Below are 15502 nucleotides of genomic sequence, written 5' to 3'. Positions count from 1 at the left end.
TGGAGAGAACTGAGGGATTAAAAAAAAAATCATGATGTCAATGTCTTATAGTCACATTGATCAGAGCTGGACAATCAGATAATATATAAACCATCAGATTTGTAAATACATATTTTCAATCATCATTTTTTGTGATTGACACATTCAGATGCTGTGAACATGGTACTCTAAACGCAGGTATCTGTCACACGTCTCTTTTGTGTTCATGTCAAAATAAACTAATTAATCAAAGTTTTCTGTAATAATGATTAAACGCACATCATTTTAAAATGTTTAATTGTATATTTTTACATCAAATCACTAATTAATGTTAAAGGGTCAATTCAGGATTTAGCATTAAGCTTTGTATCAGTAGAAAACCAGTAGTATTTTCGAATTACCGTGCTTCCCCCCCCTCATATCCCCCTGATATGAGAGATTTATGTATTTTTGGTCTGGAAAAAATCCTCCGATGCTGCAAAAATCGTCATTTTGCGTCATCGGAGGATTTTTTGGCCAGAGGCTAAAGACTGCAGCCAGTAGTAGGGGCTGTCCCACATGTTCTCAACCCGCCCATAGAGGGTGGGATCTCAGTCACAGAATGTACACATAGTGTCAGCCATCTTTTTTTGGAAGCTAAGCTAGCAGGCTCTTGTTCTGTGGAGTAGTAGGGGTTACCATCCTCTTTTTCCCGGACGTCGAGGTCGTCCAAAATGTCCGGGATTCAGCTTTTGCTTTCTGCAGTCGCCATTCATTGTTTACATGCACACCTTTTGTTTCAATCTAACTGAATTCATTCCGATGGGCAAATCTGAATGTAGTGTTTACATGAACGCTAAACAAGTGATCGGTTGATGTGCATTTTGACATTGCTAAGAAAATTCCCGCTCCTCCGTGAGAGATACGAGACCGGTGCATCTCACAGTGTCGCTCATCAGTAATCACGCCACTGGCCTCGCGCCGTTCTCCCGCGGCCCTCAGTCTCGTCCTGCACACCACAGTAAACATGATGAGTGGCGACTGTAGAACGTAAATCCGAATCCCAGACATTATGAGCGATCTCGAAAACCCGGGCAGACTCATCACGGAGACTCACTAGTAGCCTAGCCTTGTTGTTTAACATCTGCGCTCTGTTATCGGTAGGCGTGGCCTCCTAGGGCAGCGAAGCAATTGCATTCTGGGAGTTGTTTTCTTTCATCCACATAAGCCAAAAATACATTTTCTGGATTTTCTCAGTCTAGAAACCTCCAAATTCTAAAATAATTTCACATTTCTCCTACATAAATGACCCACTTTAAATATACATTCATCTTCCCAGAGGTGAAGTGTCCCTTTAATTAATGTTATTTAGTTAATCGTGTTTAAATGTACCTGCTTAATACAGTATTAACGTTGACGGCCCTGATATTTATGTTCATCAAAGAATGAATGAAGCAGTTGAGCTGGACGTTTGTGTGTGTGGTTCTGGTTCTGGTGTGTGAGATCAGTGTTGTGTGTATGGTTTTGATTCTGGTGTGTGTGGTTCTGGTGAGTGAAGCGTGTGTGTGGATGGTTCTGGTGTGTGTGGATGGTTCTGGTGAGTGAAGTGTGTGTGTGGATCTTTCTGGTGTGTGTGGTTCTGGTTTGTGAAGCGTGTGTGTGGATGGTTCTGGTGTGTGTGGATGGTTCTGGTGAGTGAAGTGTGTGTGTGGATCTTTCTGGTGTGTGTGGTTCTGGTTTGTGAAGCGTGTGTGTGGATGGTTCTGGTGTGTGTGTGTGGATTGTTCTGGTGTGTGTGGATGGTTCTGGTGAGTGAAGTGTGTGTGTGGATCTTTCTGGTGTGTGTGGTTCTGGTTTGTGAAATCAGTGTTGTGGACATAGGGGACATTTAATTTTATATTTAACAATATTATTATAACATTATTTTCCTGTTATCGCTATAAAGCTGCTTTGAAACACTCTGTATTGTAAAAAGCGCTATAAATAAAAGTGACTTGACGTGTATGGTTCTGGTTCTAGTGTGTGTGCGTGTGGTTCTGGTTTTTGAAGCGTGTGTGGAGGATCTATGACCTCTCAGACTGATCTCATGAAATGGCGTATGTATGACACACCAATTCGTATTTCCATTTTTGGCATGCTATCAACACGCATAATCACTTTTCAGCGTGTTTATCAACGCCTTTGACTTAACGTTATATTACTGTATTATGTATATATAGATATATGACCTACCCCAACCCCGTCCCTAAACCTACCCGTCACTGGGGTTAATACCATTTATGAGTGTTCTCCTACCATCCTAGGAAAAAAAATATCGCTCCACAGATGTAGATATAGATTTTGCTTCGTTTCGCTCGGACATTTAACGGCGTACACATACACGCGGAATCACTCGGACATTTAATGGCGTAGACATACACGCAAAAGATTTCGGCGTGGACATACACGCGGATAGCTCAAAATGCGTATAGATAAAACGCCACTTGACTTGAAAGTGGCGTGTATGTTTACGCAAAGTCATGATGTCATGTTGGACCTCTGGAAGCGTCCCTTTCTGTAGTTTAGTCGGTATAGGGTCTAACATACATGTTGTCGATTTAGATGATTAAACAGGTTTATAAAATTCTTCATCTCCAATAGCAATGAATGACTGTGATGTTTCGTCATTGAGACTACACTGCACTGTCTGATGCGATACTGTAGTAGACGGTTACATAGTTATCATTTTCTCCCTGATATTATAGATCTTGTAAGTAAAGAAGTTCATAAAGTCATTACTGTTGTGCTGATTGGGAACGTCTGGGGCTGAAGTTTTATTTTTCGTTAATTTAACCACTGTTTCAAATAAATACCTAGGGTTTTGTTTATTTTCTTCTAATAGGGTTGAAAAATCAGCAGATCTAGCAGCTTTTAAAGCCTCTCTGTAAGCAATCGAGCTCTCCTTCCATGAAATGCGAAATACCTCTAGTTTTGTTTTCTTCCAGTTGCGCTCCATTTTTCTGGCTGCTCTCTTAAGGGTCAGTGTGTGTGTGAGCGTGAGTGTGTGTGTGAGTGTGAGCGTGTGTATGTGTATACAGTGTATGTGTGTGTGAGTGTGAGTGTGAGCGTGTGTATGTGTATACAGTGTGTGTGTGTGTGTGTGTGTGTGTGTGTGTGTGTGTGTGTGTGTGTGTGTGTGTGTGTGTGTGTGTGTGTGAGTGTGCTCGTTGTACCACGGCGTTGGACTATTTTCTTTTAATCTTCTTTAACCTGTTGTGGCAAAAATTCTGTTAAACATCATCACTGCGTAAGAGACACTCAAAGTCAAATTAATAAAAAGAAAAGTATTTATTCTTGCAAGAATAGGTTCAGTCTAGTACACAGAAGTTTTGCTGTGCAAGAGAGTGACACACAACAGGAAGATATAAGACAGCCTTTATACTGTTTTCAAGGTTCCTCCTCACCCGCTGTACCTTTCACCCACTCAGATAAGGTCCTTACTGCTGTTCAGTTTCTACTTAAAGACACAAACTGGTACTGAAATAAACTGGCCAAACCTGACCGTCCCTAAGGTCAGAGGTCCTGTCCCATATGTTCCTGAAACGTCACGCACAAGCACGTACACACATATACTTTTATACATTGAATAGGTTCTTTCTCTTATGATACCTGTTTGGGATCAATGAATATTAAAATTTCCACAACAATTCCCCCCTTTTTATCATTCAGATTACCCAATCATAATAATAAAAATAATAGAACAAATTTTAAGTCATTTCATCACACTTATACTCTTCATCTCTGGTTTTCACATAACTGACCACTCTCTTAAACATTTGTGAAATAACATTTGGAAAAGTAAAAAGCTTAGGCTGTTTTTGTGGGGATAGTCCCTTAAGTATTAGCAAGCAAGTAAAGACTTTATCTGCGGCCGGGCTGAATGAATAAGCACTGTTATTGCACTCCCGACCTAGGTCGGACCCTCAGTCACCTCAGTATAAACAAGAAATAGTGTATAGTTTAAGTAGGAAACACATCAATTTAACACCCTGGTTATCATTACACATCTTGAAACCCACATGGCATTTGGGTAAGAAATACCAGGCTAAGAAATACGAAGAAATAAAAGTAGAATAAAATCCCTCATTTCGACCCCTCTCCTTGTCTCCTGTTCATATCAAAAACATTCATCGAAAGAAAGAAAAAGAAAAGGAAACATACACTTTAACACATGTCACAGTAGCTCCCACTACTTGTATCATCATATTTTGTTCATCCAATTGAACAGACTCCCAGCTTTAACCAGTCTCTGTACTGAGCTGGAAACACACTATAATGCATGGTAAACATAACTATTGATAATCCTATCGCTGAAATTGGTAGTACAGTACCCCCAACCCCCCAAAGATTAACCAATCGTATCCATTTACCATCAGTCCACACCCATTTCCATACAGCGCCTCCATTTTCCTAACCATATTTTCTTAACTTTTAATTCCATATTTAATAAAATCCCTATAATTTACCTGAAATATTTTCTAATGAATCCTTAACCAATCAAATCATTTGATCTAAGCCCTATTTTGATTCAATCAAATAAAAATTATCAAAATCATCACAAAACAGATTATTTTGCTAAACTCAAACCATTAGTTGGTGCATCTTCCTCCAGGTGTGTTGGTCATCTCGTTTGCCCCATGGACATTCCGTCTTCACCAGGGAGACACTTTGCGTGCCGTAGCCATGGTCTTCCATCGCTGGTGAGGGAGGCTGTTACTAGCACGAGCCTTTGACCCCTCGTGTTGTCCTACCTCTGAGGTCTGAGGCGTTTTCTGGGTCCTGGAGGTGTTCTGACATGCTCTGACATTTGTGCTTATTTCTGTTACTTGTGACATTTTCATGACTAAAGTCTTATTACATTGTATTCAGCACAAACTCTGCTACAAAAATATGTCAGCAGCATGGATGTAAAAGTTTGGAGTTTTAAGATAATAATGTTTATGCGTGGTTTGTGAAAAAAACAAAAAACAAATGTCACTGAAATAAGGTCTTAAACCCATCATTTGGGTTTAAGACATCTTGACTTTGCGTAAACATACACGCCACTTTCAAGTCAAGTGGCGTTTTATCTATACACATTTTGAGCTATCCGCGTGTATGTCCACGCCAAAATCTTTTGCGTGTATGTCTACGCCATTAAATGTCCGAGTGATTCCGCGTGTATGTGTACGCCGTTAAATGTCCGAGCGAAACAAAGCAAAATCTATATCTACATCTGTGGAGCGATATATTTTTTCCTAGGATGGTAGGAGAACACTCATAAATGGTATTAACCCCAGTGACGGGTAGGTTTAGGGACGGGGTTGGGGTAGGTCATATATCTATATATACATAATACAGTAATATAACGTTAAGTCAAAGGCGTTGATAAACACGCTGAAAAGCGATTATGCGTGTTGATAGCACGCCAAAAATGGAAATACGAATTGGCGTGTCATACATACGCCATTTCATGAGATCAGTCTGCATAGTGATTATTTCTTCACAAGCCTTTTGAAAATTGTATCACGTAGCATAGAATATTTGCTCCAAAACTATGTGAAAATCATCCTGCATACTCATTTAGATAAGACAATATATTGATTTAAAATTTGTATGATGTGTTTTGTGTGAAAGGGTTAGGGTTAGAGGGTTAAAGCTTTATGCGAGGAGGCGTGATCTCTCATTAATATGAATGCATTTTACACCTGAGAAAGACAAAGACCCTCCCCTAATGGCCCTATCAGGTGCTATCAGGCCCGATCATTATGAGGAGCCTTGCACAAAGAATGAGGAGAAATTAAAAAAAGAACGGCTTTTAGATTGTCTGGATTTATTTACAACACAACATAATCCAAAGATACACAACAAAGGACAGAAAGCACATTAGTAAACACACTGATCTAAAGACAAAGACTTAAACAGTCACACACCTTTGTGCCATTCCTGAAACATAGTAGCCTACATACCTATCATGTCCAAGGTGTTTTACTTTATTTTACTATGTTCATGTACAGAGACTCATGTGAATGTTGAAGTCAGCAGGACTCATCCAGTGGCATCTGGTCCCTTTCTAAAAAATAAATAAATAAACACCTGTAAACATGTTGATATCAAGACAAACTATAGGGCTGCACGATTCTGGGAATACATTTTAGATTTTTCACTCACACACACACACATAATCACACACTATATATATATATATATATATATATATATATATATACACACACACACGAGCTGTGGAGGGAGGAGCTGTGGAGGGAGGAACTGTGGGGGAGGAGCTGTGGAGTGAGGAACTGTGGGGGAGGAGCTGTGGAGGGAGGAACTGTGAGGGAGGAGCTGTGGAGTGAGGAACTGTGGAGGGAGGAACTGTGGAGGGAGGAACTGTGGAGGGAGGAGCTGTGGAGGGAAGAGCTGTGGAGGGAAGAGCTGTGGGGGAGGAGATGTGGGGGAGGAGCTGTGGGGGAGGAGCTGTGGAGGGAGTTAGCTGTGGAGGGAGGAGCTGTGGAGGGAGGAGCTGTGGGGGAGGACCTGTGGAGGGAGGAGCTGTGGGGGAGGAGCTGTGGAGGGAGGAGCTGTGGAGGGAGGAGCTGTCGGGGGGAGCTGTGGGGGAGGAGCTGTGGAGGAGGAGCTGTGGGGGAGGAGCTGTGGGGGAGGAGCTGTGGAGGGAGGAGCTGTGAGGGGAGGAGCTGTGGAGGGAGGAGCTGTGGAGGGAGGGCTGTAGCGCAGCAGAGAGCAAGGGGGTTGGACCTGTAAGTTGTGCTTGTTCAAATTTTCAGGCTAAGTCAACATTTTCTCAAAACTCCCTACTGCAGCTTTAATGTTACAAAAGATAATTTTTCAGATAAATGCCGTTCTTTTGAACTTTCTTTCATCAAAGAATCCTGAAATAAAAATGTAAATAACTGTTTTCAACATTGATGATAATGAAAAATGTTTCTTGAGCATCAAATCATTATATTATAGTGATTTCTGAAGGATCGTGTGACACTGAAGACTGGAGTAATGATGCTGAAATTTCAGCTTTGATCGAAGGGAATAAATTACACTTTACTATATATTTACATTTATATATATATATATATTGTTTATATAGAAAACAGCTGATTTACATTGAAATATTATTTCACAATATTACTGGGTTTGTTTTGTATTTTTATTCAAATAAATACAGCCTTTGTGAGCATAAGTGACTTCTTTTAAAAACATTAAAAATCATACCGACCCCAAACTTTTGAACGGCAGTGTATATATGTATATGTATTTTGTAAATATATATACGAACACCTAGTTTGTTGTGCCTTGTATATAGGCATGTGTAGGGCTGCATAAAATAATAACAATAGTCTAGATAGCAGGCAGCCTATACATCGTTAAAAATGAACACTTCAGTAACACCACACTAGACAAACAAATATTGTTTATCATATGTTACTTCAAATATTTCTATTCGCTATGAAATGAGATGAGTTTGGCGTGAAGCCTAAGCGTGACTCAGACCCAAACTCAGCGCGTGCAGCGATCGAGCCGCTCCAAACTATGAAACATTATTGTTACATTATACATCTACGTTTGAGCAGATATCCACAAACACAGTATTTAACAGTAAACACAGGTCTAAACATTAAAATATTCAACATATTAGATTAAACACTCATACTAGCATACTTGTATCTCATTTCATAACATTTTAGGCTGGCACCAGTTTAGTAGCTACAATGTAAAGTTTATGCAACAACAAAACACTTACTATTATGTCTCTTACCTTAAAAATTGTTCTCATAATCAAAAACGTCGTCTTCTGAGGTAAATCCAAGGTAAATCCACAGCACAAACAGTCTTCCAAACTGATGAAAAGCAGAGAAATACTGGAGTCGCTGATTCTTTGTTTCGAGCTGATGAGGGCGTTAACAGCTCTGCGTTCCCTCACGTGGATCATTTGCATGTGAACAGCTCGCGCGTGTGGGGGTGTGGTCAAATTAAAGTTAATGAGCTCGGGCTGAAGAAACTGTACATGTCGTTGCTTTCATACGGATTTCTTAAACCGAGAATATTTGTTTTTGATATGATTTACTTCATTTAAAAAAGGAGACTTCAAGCTTTGTAAAGACATTACTTTCATGTGTGGGTGGCAAGTATTAGCTGAGTTACAGATCGTTTTCTGTCGCGTTTCAGAATGAACTTCACATTGAGAGAGAAGACAGAACGTGCATCATGTTTTTTTCTTTATTTTACGAGAAACACAACTTTTCTTTTTGTTTTTATTATTAGTGTACACAAAAAAAGAAGACATTTAACAGTTTTTAATGATGTGTAACACTTGCCTGTATGACAAAATTTGACGGAGTTATTTGAGTTTCTTTTGCACTGATAAGAAAAAAAGCGCCGGCGCGATAGCCGACCCCAGGGGTTTAAGTGCAAAGGACCAACTGTGTCTAAAGTGCTGGAAAAGAGAGAGTTAAAAGTTTCTGTCGCAATATCGAGTTCTTCTAATCTAGTTTACACAAGACTAGATAATGATCTGAGATGTCATCGCTCTGCTGCAGAATTTCAACAGCATCAACATTGATTCAACATTGGGGGCAGTCATGGCCTAATGGTAACAGAGTTGGACTGGTGACCCAAAAGGTTGCTGGTTCGATTCCATTACCAGCAGAAATATGACTGAGGTGTCCTTGAGCAAGGCACCTAACCCCCAATCGCTCCCCGTGCGCCACTCAAGGCTGCCCGTTCCTCCGGGTGTGTGTATCCACGTTTGCAGTGTGTGTGTGTTCACTACTCACTACTCTGCTCCTAATGTGTGTGCACTTACTTGGATGGATTAAATGCAGAGGTCAAATTCCAAGTATGGGTTACCATACTTGGCCATCACGTGTCACTTTCACTTTCATTGATTCCATGTGATAATATTAGATCTAGAGTATGATTACGACAATGAGTAGGTCCTGAGACGTGTTGTCGAACTCCAATAGAGTTGAGAATGTCTTTAAATGCCAATCCCAATGCATCTTTTTCATTATCTACATCAGTGGTTCTCAACTCCAGTCCTCGGGACCCACTGCTCTGCACATTTTGTATGTCTCTCTTATCTGACACACTCAGTTCAGATCAAGGAGTCTCTCCTAACGAGCTGGTGATCTGAATCAGGTGAGTTAAATAAGGAGACATAAAAAATGTGCAGAGCAGTGGGTCCCGAGGGCTGGAGTTGAGAACCACTGATCTACATCTATATCTGCAGCCAGTACTAACTCTGATAGAAAGTCAGCAAAATCTTTGATAAAGTCTGTATGGTGCCCCGGTGCCCTGTATACAGTAGCCAGCACAAATCTCAAATGTGATTTATAATTTACACTAGATAGTGTTACATTTAGCACAAACACTTCAAAAGAATTATATTTAAAACTAGACTTCTCAGTAATTCTGAAAATATTATTATAAATTACAGAAACACCTCCCCCTTTGCCTTTCAGACAAGGTTCATGTTTATCACAGTAATCTTGGGGGGTGCACTCATTTAAAGAGTTATAAATAAACGGTGTAAATAAACCAAGTGTGTCCGAGAGAGCGCTCGACAGTGTGTGTGAGAGACCGAGTGTGTCCGAGAGAGCGCTCGACAGTGTGTGTGAGAGACCGAGTGTGTCCGAGAGATCGCTCGACAGTGTGTGAGAGAGACCGAGTGTGTGCGAGAGAGCGCTCGACAGTGTGTGTGAGAGACCGCGTGTGTGCGAGAGAGCGCTCGACAGTGTGTGTGAGAGACCGAGTGTGTCCGAGAGAGCGCTCGACAGTGTGTGTGAGAGACCGAGTGTGTCCGAGAGATCGCTCGACAGTGTGTGAGAGAGACCGAGTGTGTGCGAGAGAGCGCTCGACAGTGTGTGTGAGAGACCGAGTGTGTGCGAGAGAGCGCTCGACAGTGTGTGTGAGAGACCGAGTGTGTCCGAGAGAGCGCTCGACAGTGTGTGAGGGACCAAGTGTGTCCGAGAGAGCGCTCGACAGTGTGTGTGAGAGACCGAGTGTGTCCGAGAGAGCGCTCGACAGTGTGTGAGAGAGACCGAGTGTGTCCGAGAGAGCACTCGACAGTGTGTGAGAGAGACCGAGTGTGTCCGAGAGAGCGCTCGACAGTGTGTGTGAGAGACCGAGTGTGTGCGAGAGAGCGCTCGACAGTGTGTGAGGGACCAAGTGTGTCCGAGAGAGCGCTCGACAGAGTGTGTGAGAGACCGAGTGTGTCCGAGAGAGCGCTCGACAGTGTGTGTGAGAGACCGAGTGTCTGAGAGAGCGCTCGACAGTGTGTGTGAGAGACCGAGTGTCTGAGAGAGCGCTCGACAGTGTGTGAGAGACCGAGTGTGTCCGAGAGAGCGCTCGACAGTGTGTGTGAGAGACCGAGTGTGTCCGAGAGAGCGCTCGACAGTGAGTGTGAGAGACCGAGTGTGTCCGAGAGAGTGCTCGACAGTGTGTGAGAGAGACCGAGTGTGTCCGAGAGAGCGCTCGACAGTGTGTGAGAGACCGAGTGTGTCCGAGAGAGCGCTCGACAGTGTGTGTGAGAGACCGAGTGTGTCCGAGAGAGCGCTCGACAGTGTGTGTGAGAGACCGAGTGTGTCCGAGAGAGCCCTCGACAGTGTGTGTGAGACCGAGAGTGTCCGAGAGAGCGCTCGACAGTGTGTGTGAGAGACCGAGTGTGTCCGAGAGAGCGCTCGACAGTGTGTGTGTGAGACCGAGTGTGTGTGAGAGACCGAGTGTGTGTGAGAGACCGAGTGTGTGTGAGAGACCGAGTGTGTGCGAGAGAGCGCTCGACAGTGTGCGAGAGAGACCAAATGTGTCCGAGAGAGCCCTTGACAGTGTGTGTGAGACCGAGAGTGTGTGTGAGACCGAGTGTGTGTGAGAGAACGAGTGTGTGTGAGAGACCGAGTGTGTGTGAGAGACTGAGTGTGTCCGAGAGAGCCCTCGACAGTGTGTGTGAGACCGAGAGTGTGTGTGAGACCGAGTGTGTGTGAGAGACCGAGTGTGTCCGAGAGAGCGCTCTACAGTGTGTGTGAGAGACCAAGTGTGTCCGAGAGAGCGCTCTACAGTGTGTGTGAGAGACCGAGTGTGTGTGAGAGACCGAGTGTGTCCGAGAGAGCCCTCGACAGTGTGTGTGAGAGACCGAGTGTGAGTGAGAGACCGAGTGTGTGTGAGAGACCGAGTGTGTGCGAGACAGCGCTCGACAGTGTGTGTGAGAGACCGAGTGTGTCCGAGAGAGCGCTCGACAGTGTGTGTGAGAGACCGAGTGTGTCCGAGAGAGCGCTCGACAGTGTGTGTGAGAGACCGAGTGTGTCCGAGAGAGCGCTCGACAGTGTGTGTGAGAGACCGAGTGTGTGCGAGAGAGCGCTCGACAGTGTGTGTGAGAGACCGAGTGTGTCCGAGAGAGCGCTCGACAGTGTGTGTGAGAGACCGAGTGTGTCCGAGAGAGCGCTCGACAGTGTGTGTGAGAGACCGAGTGTGTCCGAGAGAGCGCTCGACAGTGTGTGAGAGAGACCGAGTGTGTCCGAGAGAGCGCTCGACAGTGTGTGAGAGAGACCGAGTGTGTCCGAGAGAGCGCTCGACAGTGTGTGTGAGAGACCGAGTGTGTGCGAGAGAGCGCTGGACAGTGTGTGTGAGAGACCGAGTGTGTCCGAGAGAGCGCTCGACAGTGTGTGTGAGAGACCGAGTGTGTCCGAGAGAGCCCTCGACAGTGTGTGTGAGAGACCGAGTGTGTCCGAGAGAGCGCTCGACAGTGTGTGTGAGAGACCGAGTGTGTGCGAGAGACCGAGTGTATGCGAGAGACCGAGTGTGTGCGAGAGACCGAGTGTGTGCGAGAGACCGAGTGTGTGTGCGAGAGACCGAGTGTGTGTGTGAGAGACCGAGTGTGTGTGAGAGACCGAGTGTGTGTGAGAGACCGAGTGTGTGCGAGAGAGCGCTCGACAGTGTGTGTGAGAGACCGAGTGTGTCCGAGAGAGCCCTCGACAGTGTGTGTGAGACCGAGAGTGTGTGTGAGAGACCGAGTGTGTGTGAGAGACCGAGTGTGTGTGAGAGACCGAGTGTGTGCGAAAGAGCGCTCGACAGTGTGCGAGAGAGACCGAGTGTCTGTTTCTGTCAAACACAGCACATCTAGGTTATAGTCTGTGATCATATCATTAACAATAAGTGCTTTTGAAGTAAGGGATTGAATATTCAGCAACCCGAGCTTTTTCAATTGTTCATTTGTATTATTTCTGTTTTTTATTTGTTGAACATCAAATCAATTTTTACCCTTAGATGGGTTTGGAAGTTTTTTGTATTTCCTAATTCGGGGGAACAGAAACAGTCTCTATATGATGATATCTAGGTGACAAGAGTCTCTATGTGATGGGGTTTATCTGACCTCAGTTAGGGTTAGGGTCTCAGCTAGCAGACGGTCGGTTTAGCCAGTCTGTCTGCTTCCTGACCTGAGCCCCAGACTGTCATGTTTGAGCTCTAAGACTATGAGCCAAATTACTAGAGAGAAGAGCAGCACCATCCCAGGAGGGATGAATACCATCACTTTTCAACAGGTCAGGTTTGTGTGTGTGGTTGTGGTTCTGGTGTGTGTGTGTGTGTGTGTCTGATTCTGGTGTGTGTGGTTCTGGTGTGTGTGTGTGGTTCTGGTGTGTGTGTGTTGTTCTGGTTCATGATATCAGTGCTTTGTTTCTGCAGGTTTGCTGCGAGAGCTGGATTCATCCGTCGCTCCTCTGAGTCTGACGGCATCCATGATCTCGTTAGTGACATACATTCGTGTCGGGCTCCACCGGATCAGACGCGACACACAGAACCAGAACCAGCTCTGATCACCTGATTCCCAGAGGAGGAGATGAGGGATTCTGGGAAGATGAAAGGAGATTGATCGTCTCGTCTGATCAACTAACAGCTCATGAAACTCTTCATCATTCTGAAACGTGATCATTACGATGTTCTTCAAACCCACGGGCCGTCTTGCTCGTCAAACACTGTTCCTCTTATTCTCCAACACAAAGTATCGATGAAGCCAAAGTCCAGCAGCTTCTCATCTCACCAGCTTGTGTGTGTCAGTTTAAATGCTTTGTGTGAGTGTGTGAGACACTGTAAGAGCAGCAAGTGCCTTTATTTTGTATTTGCTTACGGTTAGTTGATCAGATCTAGAGTGTCAAGTATTGCAATGCAAATGTTTTTGATTTCTAGTATTTCTATCATCACATGTGACCTGTGACCCATTAGAGAAACAGTGGTAGTCACAGAAAAGGATGCTGGAGTTGTTTGCATGATGGGTCTGACCTCTGACCTCTGGAGCTTTTCTCATGATTGTCTCTCTTTAATGTTGATCCAGATGTTGTTTGGACAAATTCGTGATTTTGTCTTTTTTGTCTCCTTTTTTTTGCAGTGAGGGAAGGCATTATTGTATTTATTTGTGCAGATATTTCTTGTATCATTTTTGATCAAGTGCAGAAATGATTTTCAGAACAGTCGATTTATTTATTATTGATTATTCAGATGAGTCTATTTATTTTATACCCCATGATTGTGCATTGGGAGTTTCGGTTGGTTTTCTACAACCTTATCAAACTCATAAAGGGCAAAAGTCTGATTTGATTAATTGCCAAATCTTAATTGAAAATGTGTTTCTGTGTCGCATAATGTTTGTGAAAAAAGAAAAGGAACTGTAGTTTTGGTGCCTTGTTCCCTTTTTTTCGGGTGACTGACTTCAGTCGCCTTATATTGAGGACTGAAGATCCTTTTCTCAGGATCCATTTGGATATGAATTGAATAAATCTTTATTATCCTTTATTTTCTGTTCTCATTTGTCTTTGGCATCTCACAGGTTATTCATGACAAAAATATATTAATCACAAAAATAAAAATATCAACAATCGTTCAATAAACCAACTGACAGTGAGACAAAGGATCCCTTAAAAATAATTTCATTGCTTTTCATGTGCCTTCCTAGCCTGGCTTACGTCAGACCGAGTCTTGAGACGTGGGTCTGGGAACCACATGTTCATTTTCACGTATTTGAGGCGTGGTTTACGAATGCCCAGACCCATTTATTGGGTGCTACGAATGTCTATCAAATGCGCCTGTACGTAGCTCATAGCCAATCGTTTCAATTATACCAGATGACGTATGTAGAGCGACAGAAATTAGACGAGGAAGAAGACGATGGGTCAGAGATTTAACTAAACTACTTAGAACAATTTCTAAGGCTGCATCGAAAGGTAACTTAGCGTCTCCTGCCATGTTCGATCCATAGGTGTAAACCAAGCAGGTAATCCATCAGCCGAAACTGAAGCCTCGCGGGAGCCGCCATTATAGCAGAACTTCACCTGCTGTTAGCATTCCATTGACTCCCATTCATTTTGGCGTCACTTTGACAGCGAATAACTTTACATCTGAGGCGTCCAAAGACTTCATTTGTCCATTATTTATTTCTAAAGAAACACGACGATGTATAAAAGGCTCCATTACTTTTTATCTTACGTTATGGCCCCGTAGAAGCCGTTTTTGTAAAAATAGGCTAACGGTTGCGTCATAACCACGCGACTCTCTGTCGCACAATAGAGAAATTACCGTATAGACAGGAGGAGAAGCTCGCAGGCAATCTTTTACTGTCTATGAGGCAATCGGGGGGACATAGAGGCGTAAAGTCAAGGGAGAAGCCCATAGATAGAGAGACAAAATATTTCAACAAAGTTTTTGAGGAATTAGTTGATTCAGATTTGTCTTGGCACAGCTACTAGAAGATGTACAACTGTCAGACTGTCGTCAAGCTCAGTTTTAGCCTGCAGTCGCTCAGCCATCAGGAAGTGAGTGCAATAATCGTGCCTTAGTTTTCTCCGTTGAAACCAAGGGGGTCGCTGTATCCATTTCTTTTACTGTCTATGGTATAAACAAACTGTGTCGCATAGACGTCGTCATCGTCTTGCTGCTCCCTCCCCGCTCTGTGACTGGCTAGCAGCGTGAAGAAAGGGTTAGCATGCGGAGTGCCTTCCTGATCCGAGAGATCATTTACTATCGTACTGTGAAGGTTTGCTGGATCTGTTGTGAAGTCTTTCCTGGTTAGCTGTTCTTCATTAACTTTTATTGCTTTCGCCTATATTTACAGAGCTGGTAATGTTCCTCAGACTTGAATAAACCATCTCGAGCACAGAAACGTCCATTTCCCCAAAATATTACTATCTATTTACTGTTAATCTGAAATAAAATTAAAATCCAAGATATTTCAACTTTCCTAACTTTAACAAGCTGATTGTTGATAACAGGAGGGCATTTTCACTCATGGCTTAAATGAGTTCCTCTGACAGCGCTTTACTAAAGTATTAATTAGAGTCACATCTCTCTGTATTAACCAGACCAGTAAAACATGACCATCAGAATATGCATATTTTATCTAACAGAAGTTAAAGCAATAAATCTGCACTTTATTCGTTTTCGGAGAACGAAAACATTTACAATGATACTTTCAGACAGAAGATCTCTAACCAAAACACTGTTTGATAAGAAATCTATAGTCTACATTAAT

General features: G+C 43.2%; 1 protein-coding gene across 2 annotated transcripts in view; it reads left to right on the top strand.

Annotated features, from left to right (window-relative positions):
- Positions 1 to 13770, top strand: part of aff1 (AF4/FMR2 family, member 1) — a 65047-nt gene extending 51277 nt beyond the window's left edge. For both annotated transcript variants that reach the window (XM_077240501.1, XM_077240502.1), the window contains exon 19: positions 12667 to 13770. In XM_077240501.1, coding sequence (XP_077096616.1) covers positions 12667 to 12797 — 131 coding nt within the window. In that variant the 3' untranslated portion in view covers positions 12798 to 13770. The remainder of the gene's footprint in view (positions 1 to 12666) is intronic.
- Positions 13771 to 15502: the final 1732 nt, after the last annotated feature.

This window comes from Siphateles boraxobius, unplaced genomic scaffold (genome assembly GCF_051911475.1).
Source record: "Siphateles boraxobius isolate OS27281-9 unplaced genomic scaffold, OSU_SipBor_1 235, whole genome shotgun sequence".
Classification (NCBI taxonomy): Eukaryota; Metazoa; Chordata; class Actinopteri; order Cypriniformes; family Leuciscidae; genus Siphateles; species Siphateles boraxobius.
This window is presented reverse-complemented; position numbering and strand designations above follow the sequence as displayed.